At 41.6% G+C, this 18,189-nt stretch overlaps 1 protein-coding gene across 1 annotated transcript in view; it reads left to right on the top strand.

Annotated features, from left to right (window-relative positions):
* ccdc17 (coiled-coil domain containing 17) overlaps positions 1 to 18,189 on the top strand; it is a 79,093-nt gene that overhangs the window by 55,007 nt on the left and 5,897 nt on the right. The window contains exons 9-10 of the mRNA XM_041186546.1: positions 6,398 to 6,483; positions 17,262 to 17,477. Coding sequence (XP_041042480.1) covers positions 6,398 to 6,483; positions 17,262 to 17,477 — 302 coding nt within the window. The remainder of the gene's footprint in view (positions 1 to 6,397; positions 6,484 to 17,261; positions 17,478 to 18,189) is intronic.

Raw genomic sequence — 18,189 nt, 5'->3', positions numbered from 1 at the left:
GGGGTAGGGAGAAAAGATAGGTTTATTAATGGTAAACATATTGGACCACTTTCTCATATTGAAAACCATAAAGCAGCTAATAGTGGATCACAGCTTTGTATTATGATGGGCCACCTGGAGTAAACCTGGACAGATATGACGTCGAGTGAAACATAAGGCTTTCCACTGTTTCCTCCTCTGTGACAGGACTGAAGGAACAGAATTCTATAGCTTCTCTCAGGGTCCCATGAGAAGGAATGCTTCTTAATCCAGCTCCCATTGATTACAGGCTCACAACAGAAAGCTACATGGTCACAATGTGACACAAACTTAGTACTCTCATTCTTAACCATAAGGATGACCGATGTAAAAATTTGCTTTGGTACAGCAGGGCTGCGACTTCAAGGTTAGAATTGGGGCAGAGGAGAAGGAGCTTTAGAATTCAAGAAAGACTTGCATTTATATAGCACTGTTCCCAACCTCAGAACATCCTGAAGCACTTTACAGCCAATGAAGTACACTTGAAGTGGAGCGATTGTTGTAATATATGAAACACCGCAGCCAATTTGGATACAGTAAGGCCCCACATACAACTGTGTTATAACATTGAGTTAATCTGGTTTAGTGACATTGGATAAATATTGGCCAGGACACAGTGGAGATCTTCTCTTTCCAAAATAGTGCTGTGGGATCTTTTACATCCACCTGAGACAGCAGATGGGACCTCGGTTTTGCAGCTTAAAGATGGCACCTACACCAAAGTTTAACCTTGATTATGTGTTCAAGTTTCTGGAGATTACTAAAATAAAAGCAAAAATGAAAACAAAGAACAAGATCAATTCTCTAGATAAATATTTCAAGACCAGTGCTGCCTTTGGAAGGACCTTACCAAATCCTTTCTAACCAGGAAGGTTAAAAATGCATCTAGTAGAGGTCTTCAGCTTTGAGAATGTAAATGGTAACTTTGTTTCACTATTTCACCACTGGCTGGACATTACATAGGATATGTGGCACTGGAACTGGCCATTCTGCCCAACCAGTCCTTACAGGCACTTAAGCTCCGCTCAGGTCTCCTCTCATCTTTTCTCATCTAAATCAACCATTGTAACCATCTATACTATTAAACTTTTCCAATGGATTTTAGTTTATAAAGAAGAGTAAGGAAGGTATTAGATACTTAGTTGAACTGAGCCAAAGTTTTGTGGTAAGCTCTCGGCCCGGACACACCAATTTCAGATAGCACCAGTGTGAGCACTCAGATAGGACAGACCAATCAGTGTGATCTCTGAGAGGACAAACCAATCAGTGTGAGCTAACCAATCAACATAAAGTCTGAAGTAGACCATAAGACCATAAGACATGGGAGCAGAAATTAGGCCATTCGGCCCATCGAGTCTGCTCCGCCATTCAGTCATGGCTGATAAGTTTCTCAACCCCATTCTCCCGCCTTCTCCCTGTAACCTTTGATCCCCTTACCAATCAAGAACCTATCTATCTCCATCTTAAATACACTCAGTGACCTGACCCCCACAGCCTTCTGTGGCAATGAATTCCATAGATTCACCACTCTCTGGCTAAAGAAGTTTCTCCTCATCTCTGTTCTAAAAGGTCTTCCCTTTACTCTAAAGCTGTGCCTTCAGGTCCTAGTGTTTCCTACTAATGGAAACATCTTCCCCACGTCCATTCTATCCAGGCCTTTCAGTATTCTGTAAGTTTCAATCAGATCCCCCCCTCATCCTTCTAAGCTCCATCGAGTATAGATCCAGAGTCCTCAAATGTTCCTCATATGTTAAGCCTTTCATTCCTGGGATTATACTCGTGAACCTCCTCTGGACCATCTCCAGGGCCAGCACATCCTTCCTGAGATACGGGAACCAAACTTGCTCACAATATTCTAAATGTGGTCTGACCAGATCCTTATAAAGCCACAGCAGCACATCCCTGCTTTTATATTCTAGTCCTCTCAAAATAAATGCCAACATTACATTTGCCTTCCTAACTACCGACTCAACCTGCAAGTTAACCTGAAGAGAATCCTGGACTAGGACTCCCAAGTCCCTTTGCAAGATTTCTGAATTCTCTCCCCATTTAGAAAATAGTCTATGCCTCTATTCTTCTTACCAAAGTGCATATAGTGATGCAGTTGAGTCCTGGAAATCAAGCAGCTGGATTGGTTACTTGAGTCAGATCGGGGCGGCAGAACCAATGAGCATGTGAAACAAGTAAATAGGCAAAGAGTTAGATTAGCCATTACCCAGTTTTTCTTTTTCACAGACTGATTGCCCTCTGGTTCAAGTATGGGGCGAGTATGGATTCTGGCAATCCTGAAAAACAAAGTTTAGCAGGTTCTTGGGGAAAGATATTTCAAATTATCAAAGGCAAGTTGCAGAAATCTGGGTGGAGATTCATTAGTTGTCACAGTTCCAAAGAGATCACTTGTTTTTTTCAAAAAAGAAACAGCCTCTCCCAGGAGAACATGCAACATACAGATTAATGATGTTAATGATGAGCTGCTCCATGGCTAGATAAGGCAGGTTAGATCGATCACACTCATTTTCTGCTCTGTCATATTTCCATAGCTATTTATAGGCAACTAATACATTAAACTACAGAAAAGATATCCCCCATTAACTTTAAACACAACCAAAACCCCATACCACAGTTATACTTTCTATCCCGCTCTCTGCAGAATACTAGCTTCTACAAGATCCAGTCCAACATCACACTCAGCTTTCAATGGGTTCGCTTCTCTCCATTTCCCCGAGTTGTAAGGTTGACCAACTGTCATGACATGTTCTTCAGTTTTTAGGGAAGTCCTGAACCAAATCGCCAACTCCAGCTATTTTTTTCACCCTCAAGACAAACTGCCCAGATTCCTTAGATGGCCATGGGGTGCATTCCTTCGAACAGAGACCATCTTCCCTCCCACATTCTGCTTCAGTAGCAAGCAGAGAACCAGCTTCTCCTCTCTGCTGGTCACAATAACTGCCGTCCTTTGGGTGTGCTTCTCTTTCTCAGGTCTCATTTTCTGCCCAAAACTTGGAGACTGAAAGTCTATCCATAGTCAGCACAGCTGCTCATGCTTTTATATATAGGTGTGAGCATCTTGCACCTTCTCCCCAGTAAGTCAACCGGCAGCACCCCACAGTAACCAATCGACCCAGACTTGTCCTCCAGCAGAATGTGGAGCTAGTCACATGACTCTCTTCCTTCCACCATTTTACCTGGATTTATTGACAGGCTCAAAACAATCATATAGAACCTCATTCATAACAATATGCCCAAAATTACTCAGCCTCTCATTGTAGGACATTTCCCTCATCCCAGAAGCCAATCTAGTACCTTTGCTGTATCACCTCCAATGCAAGTATATCCTCCTTTAAACACCAAAACTGCACATTTAACTCCAGCATGGTCTCGTCAAAGCCCTATACAAGTCCCCTTGCAATAAAAGCCAAAATGCCATTTGCCTTCCCAATTCCTTGCTGTACTTGCACGCCAATTCTGTGTTCCTTGTAAGGGTACATCCAAGAGTACCTTGTAAGGGTACATCCTGAACATCAACATTTCCAGCTCTTTTAAAAAATATTTGTTTTTCTGCTCTTACTGCCAACATGAATAACCTCACACAGCTCACATTACATTCCATCTGCCACCTTGTTGCCCACTAGCTTAATCTATATCTCTTCGCATCCTCCTCACAGCTTATATTTCTACCTAGCTTTCCATGGTCAGCAAACTTAGATACACCACTCTTGGTCTCTTTGTTGAAATCATTAATAGGGATTGTAAAATGCTGAGGCCCCAGCATTGATCCTTGCTGCACTCCACTAGTTAGTCTGCCAACTTGAAAATGCATGTTTATTCTGACTCTCCGCTTCCTGTCCATTAACCAATCCTGTATCCATGCTAACATATTACCCCCAACTCCATGCACCCTAAATATATTATTCCCAATTGTGTTATAGTCCTATAAAACCAGTTTTATAAACAGAATAAGAGCAGAGTTTGAACACAAGTAAAAGGATAAATTTCAGACACTGAATCACTGTAAAATATCTGCACCAGTGAGGGTTGAAATGCTTCAACTACAACAACTTGGATTCGATTGTAGTAAAATGTCTCAGGGTGCTACACAGGAGCATTAAACAAAGTTTAACAAAATACATAAAGGGATATTAGGGAAGATGGCCAAAGGCTTAGTCAAGGAGTTAAGCTTGAAGGAGCTTCTCAAAACAAGAGAGGAATGGAGGGAAAGCTTAGAGAAATTGCCATAAATTAAAGCCTTGACAGCTGAAGTCAGTGGTGAAATGATTAAAATAAGGGGATGCTTGAGACCAAAATTGAAGGAGCAAGAGATATGAGAATTGTTTAGCTGGCAGGATTACACAGATAAGGAGGAACAAAGCCATTGAGGAATTTGAAAACAAGGATGATAAATTAACCAGAAGTCAATGTAGGACAGCACACAGGGTGAAGAACGAATGGGACTTGCTACACATCAAGACATAGGCAGCAGTTTACAAAGGCCAGGCTTGCGTCCAACTCTAGAGACAAGGATGAGGATTTCAACAAATGAACTGAGACAAGTGATAGCTAGGTGATATTATGATGGTGGAAGTAGGCTGTCTTAGTGGAGTGGATGTGTGATCGGAAGCTCATCTTGCAGTGAAATGTTACACCAAGCTTGCAAAGAGTTTGGTTCAGTCTCTGGCAGTTGCCAGGTATAGGGAAGGAGTCAGTGGCTAGGGGGTGGTTTGCAATGGGGTCGGAAGACAATAATCTTCCCAATACTTAGCGAGAGGACATTTTTGCACCAGTGCTGGGTGACAGACAAGTAGTGTGATAGTTTAGAGGCAGTGAAGGGGTCAAGGGAGGTGGTTGAGAGATACAGCTGGGTGTCATCAATACACTTGTTTTCAGAAGATGCTGGGAGGAGCAGCATATAAACAAGGAATAAGAGCAGATCAATACCGATCCTTGGGGAACACCAAAGATTAATAATGCAGGAGCAGGAAAAGAAGCCATTGTTGTTTCACTGGCTACAATTGGATAGCTAAGAATGGAACCAAGCATATCCAGCCCACCCTGCTGGATGATTGCAAAGAGACATTGGAGGAGAATAGTGTGGTCAACTGTGTCAAAGGCTGCAGACAGATCGAGAAGGACAAGGAGGGATCATTTATGGTACTCTGGCAGGGACAGAAACCTGATTGGAATTCTGGGAAAAGTAGGCAAAGGCTTTGGAGGTGAAAACACATTCAAGGGCTTTAGAGAGGAAAGGAAAGTTAAACATGGGCTGGAAATTTGCAAGGACAGAGCATGTCAAAGGTTGTTTTTTGATTGGGGTGGGGTGGGTGCAGGGGGGTACAATGGCAGATTTGAATGGGGGACCGTTCCTGAGAAGATGGAGAACTGTTAACATCAGCTAACATGGGGACCAGAAAGGGAAGTTGAGCAGTCAGTGGTTTAGTTGGATTAGGGTCAAAGCAGCATAAGGTGGGACACATAGACAAGATGAGCTCAGAGAAGGCGCATGAGACAGGAGAGAAAAGATTAAAGTTCCAGCTCATGCAGAAAGGAACCTTAGACGATGTTTAGGCTAGAAGGAAGTGCAAAGGCAGCAGATTCACTGGTCTTAATCTTAGGGAACAGTGATAAGAGTCATACCAGGTGGAGCAGCCAGTCTGTGTGAAAGTAATGATTTTAATGAGGAATTACAACATTGAAGGTGGAGGCAAGAGTGTAGTTCAGGCCATTAGCTGAAAAATGTTGTGTGAATGGTCAGCCAAAGGCTATATAGTTGGGAATCTGTAGATGCATTGGGAAGTAGGGCAGACAATCAGTGTGAGCTCAGGGGTAGTATAGACCAATCAGTGTGAGCACAGGGGTAGTACAGGCCAATCAGTGTGAGCACAGGGGTAGTATAGACCAATCAGTGTGAGCACCAGGGTAGTATAAACCAATCTTAGATAGCATTTGTGTCAGTGGAATATTTGTTCTTGATACCTCACTAATCCTTTAGGCTGCCTTGTGTGTTTGCTAGTCTTAATAACAAATGAAGGTCAGCTCATTGCTCTGGGTCCTTGGACACTGGAAGCTTGGCCTATCCCAATAAAGATTATTCTTATGAGCAAAAGTACATTTAAATAGAACAAGGCAGGGCAATTGCAAATGGAAAATCAGGTTTACTGAGGGATGAACTTTTCATATGTCCAAACGGATGGATGGCATTTCTTTAAAGGTAAAGGCAAATAATCCATAATGGCACTTCACAGAATTTAGTATTACAATTTATCACACTGAATTTGTATTCTGATTATTTTAGGTAGGTTTTGAATAGCAAATACTTGTAAGAACATGTAGCATGTATGTGGTAAATCTGCTAAACCTTCTGTTTTGTATTTCATTGATTTAGGAGGACTTCAGGCCTCAAACTCCAACTCTTGTCAAAGATTTTCTAGATTCCAGTGAGGGCTTGGGACCTGCACCTTATGATCCAGCGTGAGTCCATTCAGGAGGTTCTTGGGGTGCTGCAAAACAAGATAATCAAAATAAACTATTTGACTAGAGATGGAGGATAAAATTCTTCCTTAAATATGGTTACCAAACAAATTGGTTATTAAATGGGATTTGTGGTTTCTTTTGTTGATCTAATTATAAAATTTTTATTCGGTGTGCTTTAAAAAAAACTTGAGAAAAGTAAATCCTTCTGTTGGAAGTTGATTTGAGGGAGTTCAGAAAGAACCTAATTGCCAATTCATGTTACTATTTCCACTTTGAGTAATAGCAATTAGAATTGTACCCACTAGTTTTCTCTAAGCCCAGAGTCATTACAGCACAGAAGAAGGCCATTTAGCCCAGCTCTCTGTACAGCAATCTAATCAGTCCCATTCCTCCGCTCTATCCCAGTAGCCCTGCAAGATTATTTCTCTCAAGTGCCCATCCATTTTCCTTTTGAAATCATTCATCATTTCTGCTTTTACAATCATCCAGATCATTGCCACTTGCTGCATAAAGAAGTTCTTCCTCAGATCTCTCTTGCATCTCTTGCCCAGAACCTTAAATCTGTGTCTTGTGGTCCTTTGATCATCAGCTGTGGGAACAGCTTTTCTTTGCCTACCTTATTTAAACCTGTCATAATCTTGTACACTTCTATCAAATCTCCCCTCGGTCTCTTTTGCTGCAAGGAGAACAACCTCAGCTTCTCCACTCTAACCTTGCAGCTAAAATCTCTTATCCCCGGAACCATTCTGGGAAACCTCCTCTGCACATTCTTGAAGATCCTCACATCCTTCCCAAAGTGTGGTGACCAGAACTGGATGCAGTAGACTACCTGTGAGCTAACCAGAGCTTTATAAAAGTTCAGCGTAACTTCCCTGTTTTTGTATTCAATGCTGCTATTTATGAAGCCCATGTGCTTTGCTAGTCTCAATATGTCCTGCCACCTCAAAGATCTATGCACATGAGCCCCCTGGACCCTCCTGCCCCTGCCCTCTTTGTAACTGTGCTATTTAGTCTATATTGCCTCATTTTATCCCTTCTGCCAAAGTGCATCACCTCACACTTCTCTGTATTAAATTCCATTTGGTATTGCCTCCCCATTCTGCTAGCCTATCTACGCCCTGTTGCAGACAAGTGGTGTCATCCTCTCCTCCAAGTTTGGTATCATTGGCAAATTTTGAAATTTTACTCAATTCCAATATTCAAGCTAAATATATATAGACTCGCTAACTTCTGCCCTTAAGCCTATTATTAAACAAGCTGACATTGATCCTCCATTCCATGAGCCTCTATTCTGTTAACCAGCCTTTTATGTGGCATTTTGTCAAAGGCTTTCTTAAAATGCATATTGATAAGTCTATTGCATTCCGTTCTCTATTGTGTCATCAAGAAATTCACTTAGGCAGATTGTGCTTGACCAATCTTTTCCAAATCCATGCTGGCTCCCCTTAATTAACCCAAACCTCTCCAAGTGCCCATTGATTTCTTCCCTGATTAATATTTCTAAAACCTTACTAGCACTGATGTTAAACTGACTGACTTGTAATTACTAGGAATGTTCTTATACCTGATCTTGAATAAGGTTGTCAGATTTGCCATTCTACAATCCTCTGGCACCTCCCCTGTATCTAGGGAAGATTGGAGGATTATGGCAAGCCCTTCCGGTCTCTTCAACTCCACATCCTTTAGCAGCCTAACATACCAGGCAACCTATCCACTCCAAGCATAGCCAACCTTTCCAGTACCTCCTGCCTCTCAATTTTCACCCCATCCATTTTCTCTACCACCTCCACTTCTAACAATATGTTGTCAGTTCCCTCTTCTTTAGCAAATGCCCATATAAAGAACTCATTAAGTATTATAATCATGCCATGTGCTGTTAAATCTCAGGCTGAAAGAATACTACTCAAAATCACAGATTTAATTGAAAGAATAACACTCAAAATGAGATTTAACTGCAAGAACAAGATCATTTAATTTTTGCTCGCTAACTGCCTAACTTGTGCTATTTGACCTTCAACCCATCGGGTCAGATGACCCCACAAGTACGGAATGTGCCTTACAGTATCTGATCCGAGTGCCATATAGCATCACACTATCAGCTCTCATCATGACATCCCTTTCTTATTAAACTAAAAACATGATGTTTCTGCTTGGTGTGTGTAGCTTAGACTCCATCCCTTACTAAACAAACTGCAATAAAATTTGCAAACAAACTTAACAAATCATTATTTCCCTAACTCATTGAGTAAATACATTTCTTCAATTACGAATGTTAGCTAAACTCAGTGCACAGTACAATATCGTTTCAGTTTTTTGTTCAGTATTTCACTTTCTGGAACTGTGATTTCTTTTTCACTATTTAACTGGTGTCCCTTGTGATAATTATCAGTATGTAAATTGATGCTCCTCAGTGATCCAGTCCAATTACTTTCTCTTGCAAACATCACATACAGGAACATCAAAATCACAAGACCAGTGTTCGACACACACCCTTTCTGTTTTGAACATAATCACCACACGTAAAGCTTCACATCTAGGCACATGTTTTGTCAAGATTTGCTGATTCACAACTTAAAATTTCATTGTTTAAAATCACAAATCGTTGCTCAAACCGATTTCCTCTTCAAGTTCTGTTGCTAAATCACTACAAATTCCGCCTCCACATTCTGATCTCCAGCTCTCACATCCACAATGAAGCATCCAACATTTTAGATGTGTAAGGATAGAGTTTTTTTGGCACGTTTTTGAAATGTGCACTTGATCCCCCTGTAAACTAGATTGGCAGGAGGGTGGGAACCTGAGCAGGGAGACACAAGAAAGGGAAACAAAGATAGGAATGAAAGACAGAAAAGCAGAAAACAAAAGTGGAAGGCAGAGGAAACAAGGGCTAGCAGCCAATAGGGCCATTGTACAAAAAAAATGTGTAAAAATGTTAGAAAGACAAGTCTAAGGGCACTGTATCTGAATGCATGGAGCATTCACAATAAGATAGATGAATTAACAGTGCAAATAGATGTAAATAGGTACGATATGATTGCGATTACAGAGATTTGGCTGCAGGGTGACCGAGGCTGGGAACTAAATATCCTTTAGGACGGACAGGTTTAAAGGTAAAGGAGATGGTATGACATTGTTAGTCAAGGATGGAATCAGTACAATAGTGCGAAAGGATATTGGCTCACAAAATCTAGATGTACAATCAGTCTGGGTGGAGCTAAGAAGCAGAAAAGGGCGGAAAACATTAGTGGGAGTTATCTATAGGCCTCAAAACAGTAGTGATAAGGTAGGGGATGGCATTAAACAGGAAATTAGATGTTCATGTAACAAGGGTTCTACAGTAATCATGGATGACTTTAATCTTCATATAGACTGGGTAAACCAACTTAGCAATAATACTGTGGCAAATGAATTCTTGGAGCGTGTACGAGATGGTTTTTTAGACCAGTAAGCTGAGGAACTGATAAGGGAGCAGGCTGTCCTAGATTTGGTATTGTGCAATGAGAAGGGTTTTAATTAATAATTTTGTTGTGCAGGGTCATTTAGAGAACAGTGACCATAACATGATAACTTTGTCTTCAGTTCCTCCCATAGTGCTCTGACATTATTAATGTCATTATTAGTTATTAATGTCGATGACATTACTGTCACTGCGTGAATCTACAATAATGCTCATTTCAACACAATCAATAATTCTGGAACTTTCTTGTGGTTGCCCCTGTTGACAGAAATCCTGTATCCATGATTATTATTCATGTCCTCTCTTTCTGCATATTCTTCAACTCATCTCATAGTTGTTGCACTTCCAGGCTTCCTTCTCTGTTCAGCTTTGCTTCTGCACTTCTTGGCAAAATGGTCTTCGCCCCCACATTTTCTGCATTATCTTTCCTTTGGCAGGTCAGGAGGCATCTTTTAAACAGTGTCCCAAGTTGCCACATCTGAAACACTCCCAAAACTTTGCTATTTACATTTACACATACCCGGAATCATTGTACCTCTTGGTTAGCCTCAACTTTTATTGTGCCAATGGCAAATGTCGGACCAAGTTTCATCCTGTGAAATTGCCCATCCAACGCTTCCAATGCAACGTGTCATCCAACATTCATTTGCCTCCTCTTTCACCACCTTACGCCTCAATTTATCTGACTTGCATGTTGGACTATCTGATCCATTATCTGGTTGTTCAGATCCACTGCAACATAATTACATCCATCTGACGCCTGCCTCAAATGGGTCATAAATTGGGCTAAATAAATGGGGCTGGTTCCAAAAAAGAGTCATACTGGACTTGAAACGTTAGCTTTGTTTCTCTCTCCACAGCTTTGCCAGACCTGTTGAGTTTTTCCAGCATTTCCTGTTTTTATCACAAATTAGGGCTACTGTTTCCCTCATTTTCTGTTTCATCTGACAGAAAACATGCCTTTGGAATGTGACGTTTGGTATCACCACAGAATGGTCCTTCAAAGCTTTCCCTGTGCAATCATAATCCGCCTTTTCTTTTGTGTCAGGCAATGTCTTGAAAGTCTCCCTCACTGAAGCACCTGCATTGAACAACAATAAGGCCCATCACTGTACTTTCTGCGCAACCATCATCCTGCTCGAAAACAGATCGTGACTCTCAGCATATGCTTTAAATTCCTCCAGCCATACTTACCATTTCATGCTGACCTTATTGTCATCACCCGTTGGATAAAATGGCTCAGTTCCCTGGATTGCAGACATATCAGCTCCAGCAAATGCCATGACAGAATCCTAAATATTTACCTGAAACATCTGCTTTTTCCTATCAAACTTTAGTTCCATTTTACCATGGCTAGATCCTCTCTTATCCCATTGAAGTTGGACCTCTTCCAATTTAGGAGTTCTACTTCCTTGTTCCATTGCTAATATAAACCTTATGTTCCAATGATCAATCTTAACTAAGCGTTCCTCTTGAAACACTTGGCCCACTTGGCCTACGTCATTTCCAAACACCAGATCCCAGCAAAGCCTCCTTCCTAGTTGGACTGAGAACATATGGATCAAAGAAATTTTCCTGAAAATCTGAATTTCAGAAATGCCTGCCCCTCCTTACCCTTTACTGTAACATTATCCCAATCGATATTTGGGTAATTAAAAGTCTTCCAATATCACCACACTACTTGTATAAGCACCCACTCCTCATCATTTTTAAGCCACATTTCCGTTATTGCCACTATAACGTGTGCTCACATGGCTATTTATGCTGGTAGCTCATCAGCCTTATTCCCGACTCTTTGTGTGTTTACATACAAGCATTGTAACCTGTCTTTGTATTCAATATGGTCCTTTTTAGCCACCTTCTAACGAATAAGATAGTACTTCCTTCTCTAGTATCATTTGATACATTTACTCCTTTATTCACCTTATTCCTCTTTTCTATTTCTTTAAACTGGTGTCCATGCCCCAGGTAATTTAAGTTAAACCTTCCCAACCACACTAGTGAACTACCCTGTTGAGGTGCAACCTGTCCCTTTTGAATAGGTGCCTCCTGCCCCAATACTAGTCCTAATGTCTCAGAAACCTGAAGCCCTCCTTACTGCCCCAAGCCACATTTTGATTCTCCCTATCTTCCTATTTCTACTCTTTCTAGCATGTGACACTGGGAGTAATCCAGAGATTACTACTTTCCATGTCCTACTTTTTACGATTCCACCCGCCCCACCCCCACCCTCAGTGTTGGTTCCGATGTGTATCAGAGCTTCTGGCTCACTCCTTTCCCCCTGTAGAATATTTTGCACCCTCTCTGTGATGTCATTTATCCTGGCACCATAGAGACAACACACCATCCAGGACTCACAATGACAGCTACAGATGCATGTCTGTCCCCCTGACCAATGTTCCCTCTAATTTTTTTGATCCATGTGCAGAGTGAATTTTGTTATGTGCACCAATATCTAGGAAATGTGTTGATATGCAGCAACAGTAGAGACAGAAAACCAATAAACTTGGCTTGTTTCTTTCTTCATCCCTTTAAGTTGTACTCAGATGACTGCTATCATGTCTCATTGGACACATCTTTTGTTTCTTTACTATCATTATCGCTCTTTTTGGCTTTTTGCATTGTGAAATCGTTTGTTATTTAATCTCTCCTGCCCTCCACCCTATTACAGACCTTCCCTTTTGCTCTTCCTGCCCCCTCTCCCTTTCCCCTGGCTCTAAAACTCCTACATTTCTATTTTCCTTCAGTTCTGATGAAGGGTCATTGACCTGAAATATTAACTCTGTTTCTCTCTGCAGATGCTGCCTGATCTGCTGAGTATTTCCAGCATTTTTCTTTTGCTTTTTTTTCCTAATTACCTCACCAGTTTACAGCATTTTGATGCAATGAGCACTTCCAGAAACTCTGTATATATAAAAGAATTTGTACTATGCATTTCATCACCTGAAGGCATCCCAAGGTGCTTCACTTCAATTGAAGAACACCCATCCCTCATTTAGCTCTTCTGATGTTTTTCTAGAAAACGGAGTGCCAAATGAAAATCACTTTCCCATAAGAAAACATGTAATCTGGGTGGGTTGCATGCTTAACCTGTAATTTTTACATTGCAAACCTGTTGGCTGCCTTGAACTGAAACTGTCCCAAAAATCCTCTCTCTAACTCCTGCTTGCCACTTCCTGCCTCCAGTTTGCTACCTCTCCTGACTCGCCCCCTCTTCCAACTAGCCACTTCCCTCCCCAACCCTTTCACTTGCTGCCTCCCCTGTATCAGTGACTCTTCTGCTTGCCGTCTCACCTAAGCACAGCTAATTCTGTAAATCCTCATGTTCCCAGTGTGTACTGGATCCTTACCAGCCAACGTGACCAGCCACATCTCTGCTGGGATAACTTCAGTCAAACCTGAAATTGTTCCTCAGAAGCATATATTTTCACCCACAGAGCTTATGGTCACTCAGAAACTACTCACTGGATTGCAGCGAGTGCCTCTGCAGGCAAAAGGAACATGTCCAGACACTGGGCCTCTTTTTGTATTAAACAAAAGAATGGGGAACAATAGTTCCCTGATGCATTCCCCATGGCAACGCTTCAACCAATCAGAGTCAACTTGCCAGCACCCTTTTCTCATGCAGTATAAATTTGTGCTCCCTTGGAAATTTGGCATTCTTGCGTCTGTCCTGATGAGTGTAAGACAAAAAGCACCGACAGTGTGTCTCTTTTCTCAGCAATGCTCTTTCAGCTATCCTTTGGGAAGAAAGTTACTTTCCTCTGACCATTTTTATCCTTCCCCCTGAAAACGTTGACTCCTTACTGGGCTGCTGGTTGCCTCCTATTACCTCATCCATGTGGCCATTATTTATGTGTGATCTTTGATATTGTGTGAGTGGGAGCCATCACAGCGAAGTCTGACCCTGTGCTCATTCAATGTGCACTTCCATCAGGGGTCACTGTGTACTCAGTCTGAAGCTGAAACCCTTACTGAGTGTCTCTCTGCTCTAGTCTAAGGGTGCAGCTGCCAAATGCTGCAGCCCCATCAGAAATCAACTAATTGGTGTTGGTGTGGGATCGAATTGTTTTTCCATGCCCGTCTTTCCCAGAATTCCATATTTGAATCCTTCCAATCAGGTATCCACTTGCTGTAGCAGGGAAACAGCCCTCTCAAAGTCACAAAGGACATCCTAAATTATTGTGACAAAGGTAAACTATCCCTCCTCATCCTTCTTGACCTTTCTGCTACCTTTGGCACAGTTGACCACACCATCCTCTTCCAATGTCTCTTCACTATTGTCCAGCTGGGTAGGACTGCTCTCACCTACCATTCATATCTATCTAATCGTAACCAGAGAATCACCTGCAAATGGCTTCTCTTCTTACTCCCACACCATTGCCTTTGGTCAATATTCCCATTCACTTCTATTTGAATGGCCAGCTTGTTGTAGTGCATGGCCCCTTTCAGATTGATGCATAGATCTGCATTTGCGCATCTTAAACGGAATGTTGCCTCTGCACGGCCTGTTTGATCCCCATGAGACACATTCCCAATTGTTGCATGCTGCACAACTGTGCAACTTGGAAGGAACATTGTCCCTGATGTCCCCCAGGGATCTGGCCTTGGCACCTCCTATTTCTCATATACATGCTTCCCCTCAGTGACATCAATGGAAAACACAATGTCAGTTTCCACATGTACACTGATGGCATCCAGCTCTGCTACATCACTGTCTCCCCCAAGTGCTCCACTGCCTCTGATTTGACACACTACTTATCCCACATCCAGTACTGCATGAGAAGAAATTTCCTCCAACTAAATATTAAGAAGACTGAAGCCATTTTCTTCAGTCCCAACCACAAACTCCATTGCTCCATCTGAAGCAGAATGTTTGTGATCTTGGTGTCACCTTTAACTCTCAGATGAGCTTCCAATCTTATATCTGCTCTATCACCATGACTGCCTGCTTCAGCCTCCTTAACATCGCCTGTTCCCACGCCTACCTTAGCTCATCTGCTGCTGAAACATTGATCCATGCCTTTTTTACTTCTGGACTTGATTATTCCATTGCTTTCCTGGCCGGCCTCCCATCTTCCGCCAGCCATAAACTTGAACTAATCCAGAACACTGCTGTCGATATCCAACACAACACCAAACCCCAAGTATATCCATCACCCCTGTGCTCGCTGACCTACATTGGATTTGGTCTGGTAACACCTTAATTATCTCATCCTTGTTTTCAAATTGCTTGGCAGCTTTTCCCCTCCTACTGCAGTAATCTCCCTCAGTCATGTAACTCTCTGAGATATTTGCACCCCTCTATTCCTGAATTCTTGAGTATCCCCTATTGTAATTGTTCCACCATTGGTGCGGTGCCTTCTGCCTATGGCGTAGGCTCTGGAATTCCCTCCTTAAATCTCTCCCTCTCCTCCTTTAAGACACATCTTAAAGCTTACCTCTTTGTCCAAGCTTTAGTCACCTGGCCTAATATGTTCTTATGTGGCTTGTGTCAAATTTTGTTTGATATACTCCTGTGAAGCGCCTTGGGGTGTTTTACTAAATTAAAGGCACTGCGTAAACACAAATGGTCTTTTGTTTCACTCAGCTTTTCACTGGTTAAATTCAAACAATCACCAGGGGAGTCCAAAATAAAGTCATTTCACGCAGCATATAGGTTGGCGCTGAAGTTTGATACCATTGTCATACCCTTTCCATTTACACCAAGAACTAGGAAGGATGATGATGCTTAATGATGGAGGCCATAGCTAGGACTAATTTTGGGTTTTTTTTGCAAAGTTCAGAAGGCATTGAAGAGTAGACCAAAATACATTTTCTCCTATTGGATATGAGGCTACAATATAGTTTGTTTCTGATAACAAAATAGTATCAGTAATAAAAATTGGGCTCTTCTGTGTATGATTTGTTTTTACAGGTTCAGGAAAAATAAGGATTTAGACCTGTTGAGCTTGACTAAAATATGGAATTGTATGGATATTTTAAACCACTTTAGTTAAAGACATTTGATAGGATAGTTAGAGAGAAGCTATTTCCTCTGGTGAAGGAATCCAGATCAAAGGGTCACAATCTTAAAATTAGTCCCAAGCCATTCAGGAGTGCCATTAGGAAGCTCTTTTAACTCTACTACTAGCGGAAAAGTATAACTCTGTCCCTAATGGTTGTGGATGATGGGTCAACTGAAATTTGCAAGAATTAGATCTTTTATAATAAGGGCATCAAGGGATATGAATGAAAAGCAAGTGAATGGGGTTGAGGTACAGATCAGCCCTGATCTAACTGAGTTGTGAAATAGATTCGAGGGGTCTGAATGGCCTATGTAATAGGCAAAAATATCTGTGTAAAATTTTACGATCATGTGCTGCAGCTGTGACCCAAGATCTTTTCAAATAGATTAATCAAGATTAATTAATTAAGCTCCAGCAACATTCAAGAAGCTTGACACCATTCAGGACAAAGCAGCCCGCTTGATTGGCACCCCTTCCACAAACATTCTCACTCCCTCCAACACCGATGCACAGTAGAGCGGTGCAGAAGTTCACCAAGGCTCCTTAGGCAGCACTTCCCAAACCACGCCCACTACCATCTAGAAGGACAAGGGCAGCAGATAGATGGGAACACCACCACCTGGAAGTTCCCCTCCAAGCCACTCACCATCTTGATTTGGAAATATATCATTGTTCCTTCACTGTCACTGGGTCAAAATCCTGGCACTCCCTTCCTAACTGCGCTGTGGGTGTACCTACATCACAGGGACTGCAGTGGTTCAAGAAGGCAGCTCACCACCACCTTCTCAAAGACAATTAAGGATGGGCAGTAAATGCTGGCCTAGCCAGCGATGCCCACATCCTGCAAATCAATAAAAAAAATTAAATGTTTACCATCTGCATATATAACCTTTTCACAAATTTGAAGCCTTGTTTTATTTAAGTTGGAGATTGATTACTTAAGTGATAAATTAATTGCATTGCAGCATCTTGATTCTATAATAGTGGCTTTTGTAATATTTAGAGCAGGCCAATAAAATTGATAATGTAAAAAAGCCAGTGTAGGTAAAAGAAACAGTTTGTTCAGATAGGATCTCAACATCAGAGAATTAAAGTTTTGGGGTTCTTCTAATGGAGTACAGCTCCTCTCATTGTTAATACACACTTTTATGCTCCAGACTCCCTTCCTGTGAAGTTGAATGCTGGGAATGGAGTTTCTCAAGACTTTCTGAGAGAAGCAGAGTTTGTGTGTGATATTGTGCTAACTCTTGATATTTTGGATAAGATATTGTTTTAAAATTCTGATAACTCTTTAGCTGATTTCCTTGCAGAGTTGGTTTTGTGGTGTTCTATGATTTTCTCCTGGGATTGGATCCCATGTATCGGGTTTGCCGTCTGGTGGTGGGGCTGTACCATGGTGGACAGGAAATGGGAGACCCCTCTCCACTTCCGGCTGTCTACTGTGATATCGACAACTTACCAGCCTATTTCCCAGAAGTTAACAGAGGCAACAGAGCTATCCTGGCAGTCAAGCAAGTTGTGCCCAGGTGCTTATTGACACAACTTATTTTTCAGTTTAACAACTCACTGATTTAAAATATAAATAATGTGTAACACATTTCAAAGGATCATTATATTAGACAAAGTGCTTTTTCAAATTTGCTTTTGTACAGTTGGGATCAAACTCCCATTCTCAGTAATGAGATGCTACTTTAGAAAGTGTGTTAAGATATTTGCTTGGCTAGCTGATAGAAGGCTGGTTAGCTGGTTGGTTATATAGATAGTTGGTTAACTGGCTGGCTGCTTGGATGTTTTACTAGTTGACTGGCTAGTTGGCTGATTGGTTGGTTGAATTTCAATATCAGGAAAGAAATGAGAAGTAATGATTGGGGCATAGATTAACATAAATGGGAATGAACAAAACTTCTGAAAGTTTGTACTCTTATAACCTTTTAAATATGGACATAGCAGTGTTTCACAAATAACCCTACCAGGGGATTGAAAAAAGTCTCAAGAGTCTTCCTATGACCATTGTCCTGAAAACAATTTTTTTGGCTTCTTTTCCCCAAATTGTGTGAGCTGTTTTCAACAATTCTTTACCCTATCCCAAAAGCCACCTGTCATTCTCAAAGGAAGATGAGACTGAGGAGCTACCCCTAGGATTTTCCCTCCCAAACAGCACTGAGGGTGTACCTACACCACATGCACTGCATCAGTTCAAGAAGGCAGTTCACCACCTCCTTCTCAAGGGCAACCAGA

The sequence above is a fragment of the Carcharodon carcharias genome, chromosome 4 (assembly GCF_017639515.1).
Source record: "Carcharodon carcharias isolate sCarCar2 chromosome 4, sCarCar2.pri, whole genome shotgun sequence".
NCBI classification, from domain to species: domain Eukaryota; kingdom Metazoa; phylum Chordata; class Chondrichthyes; order Lamniformes; family Lamnidae; genus Carcharodon; species Carcharodon carcharias.
Note: the sequence above shows the minus strand (reverse complement) of the source record. Positions and strands in the feature narration are given on the sequence as shown.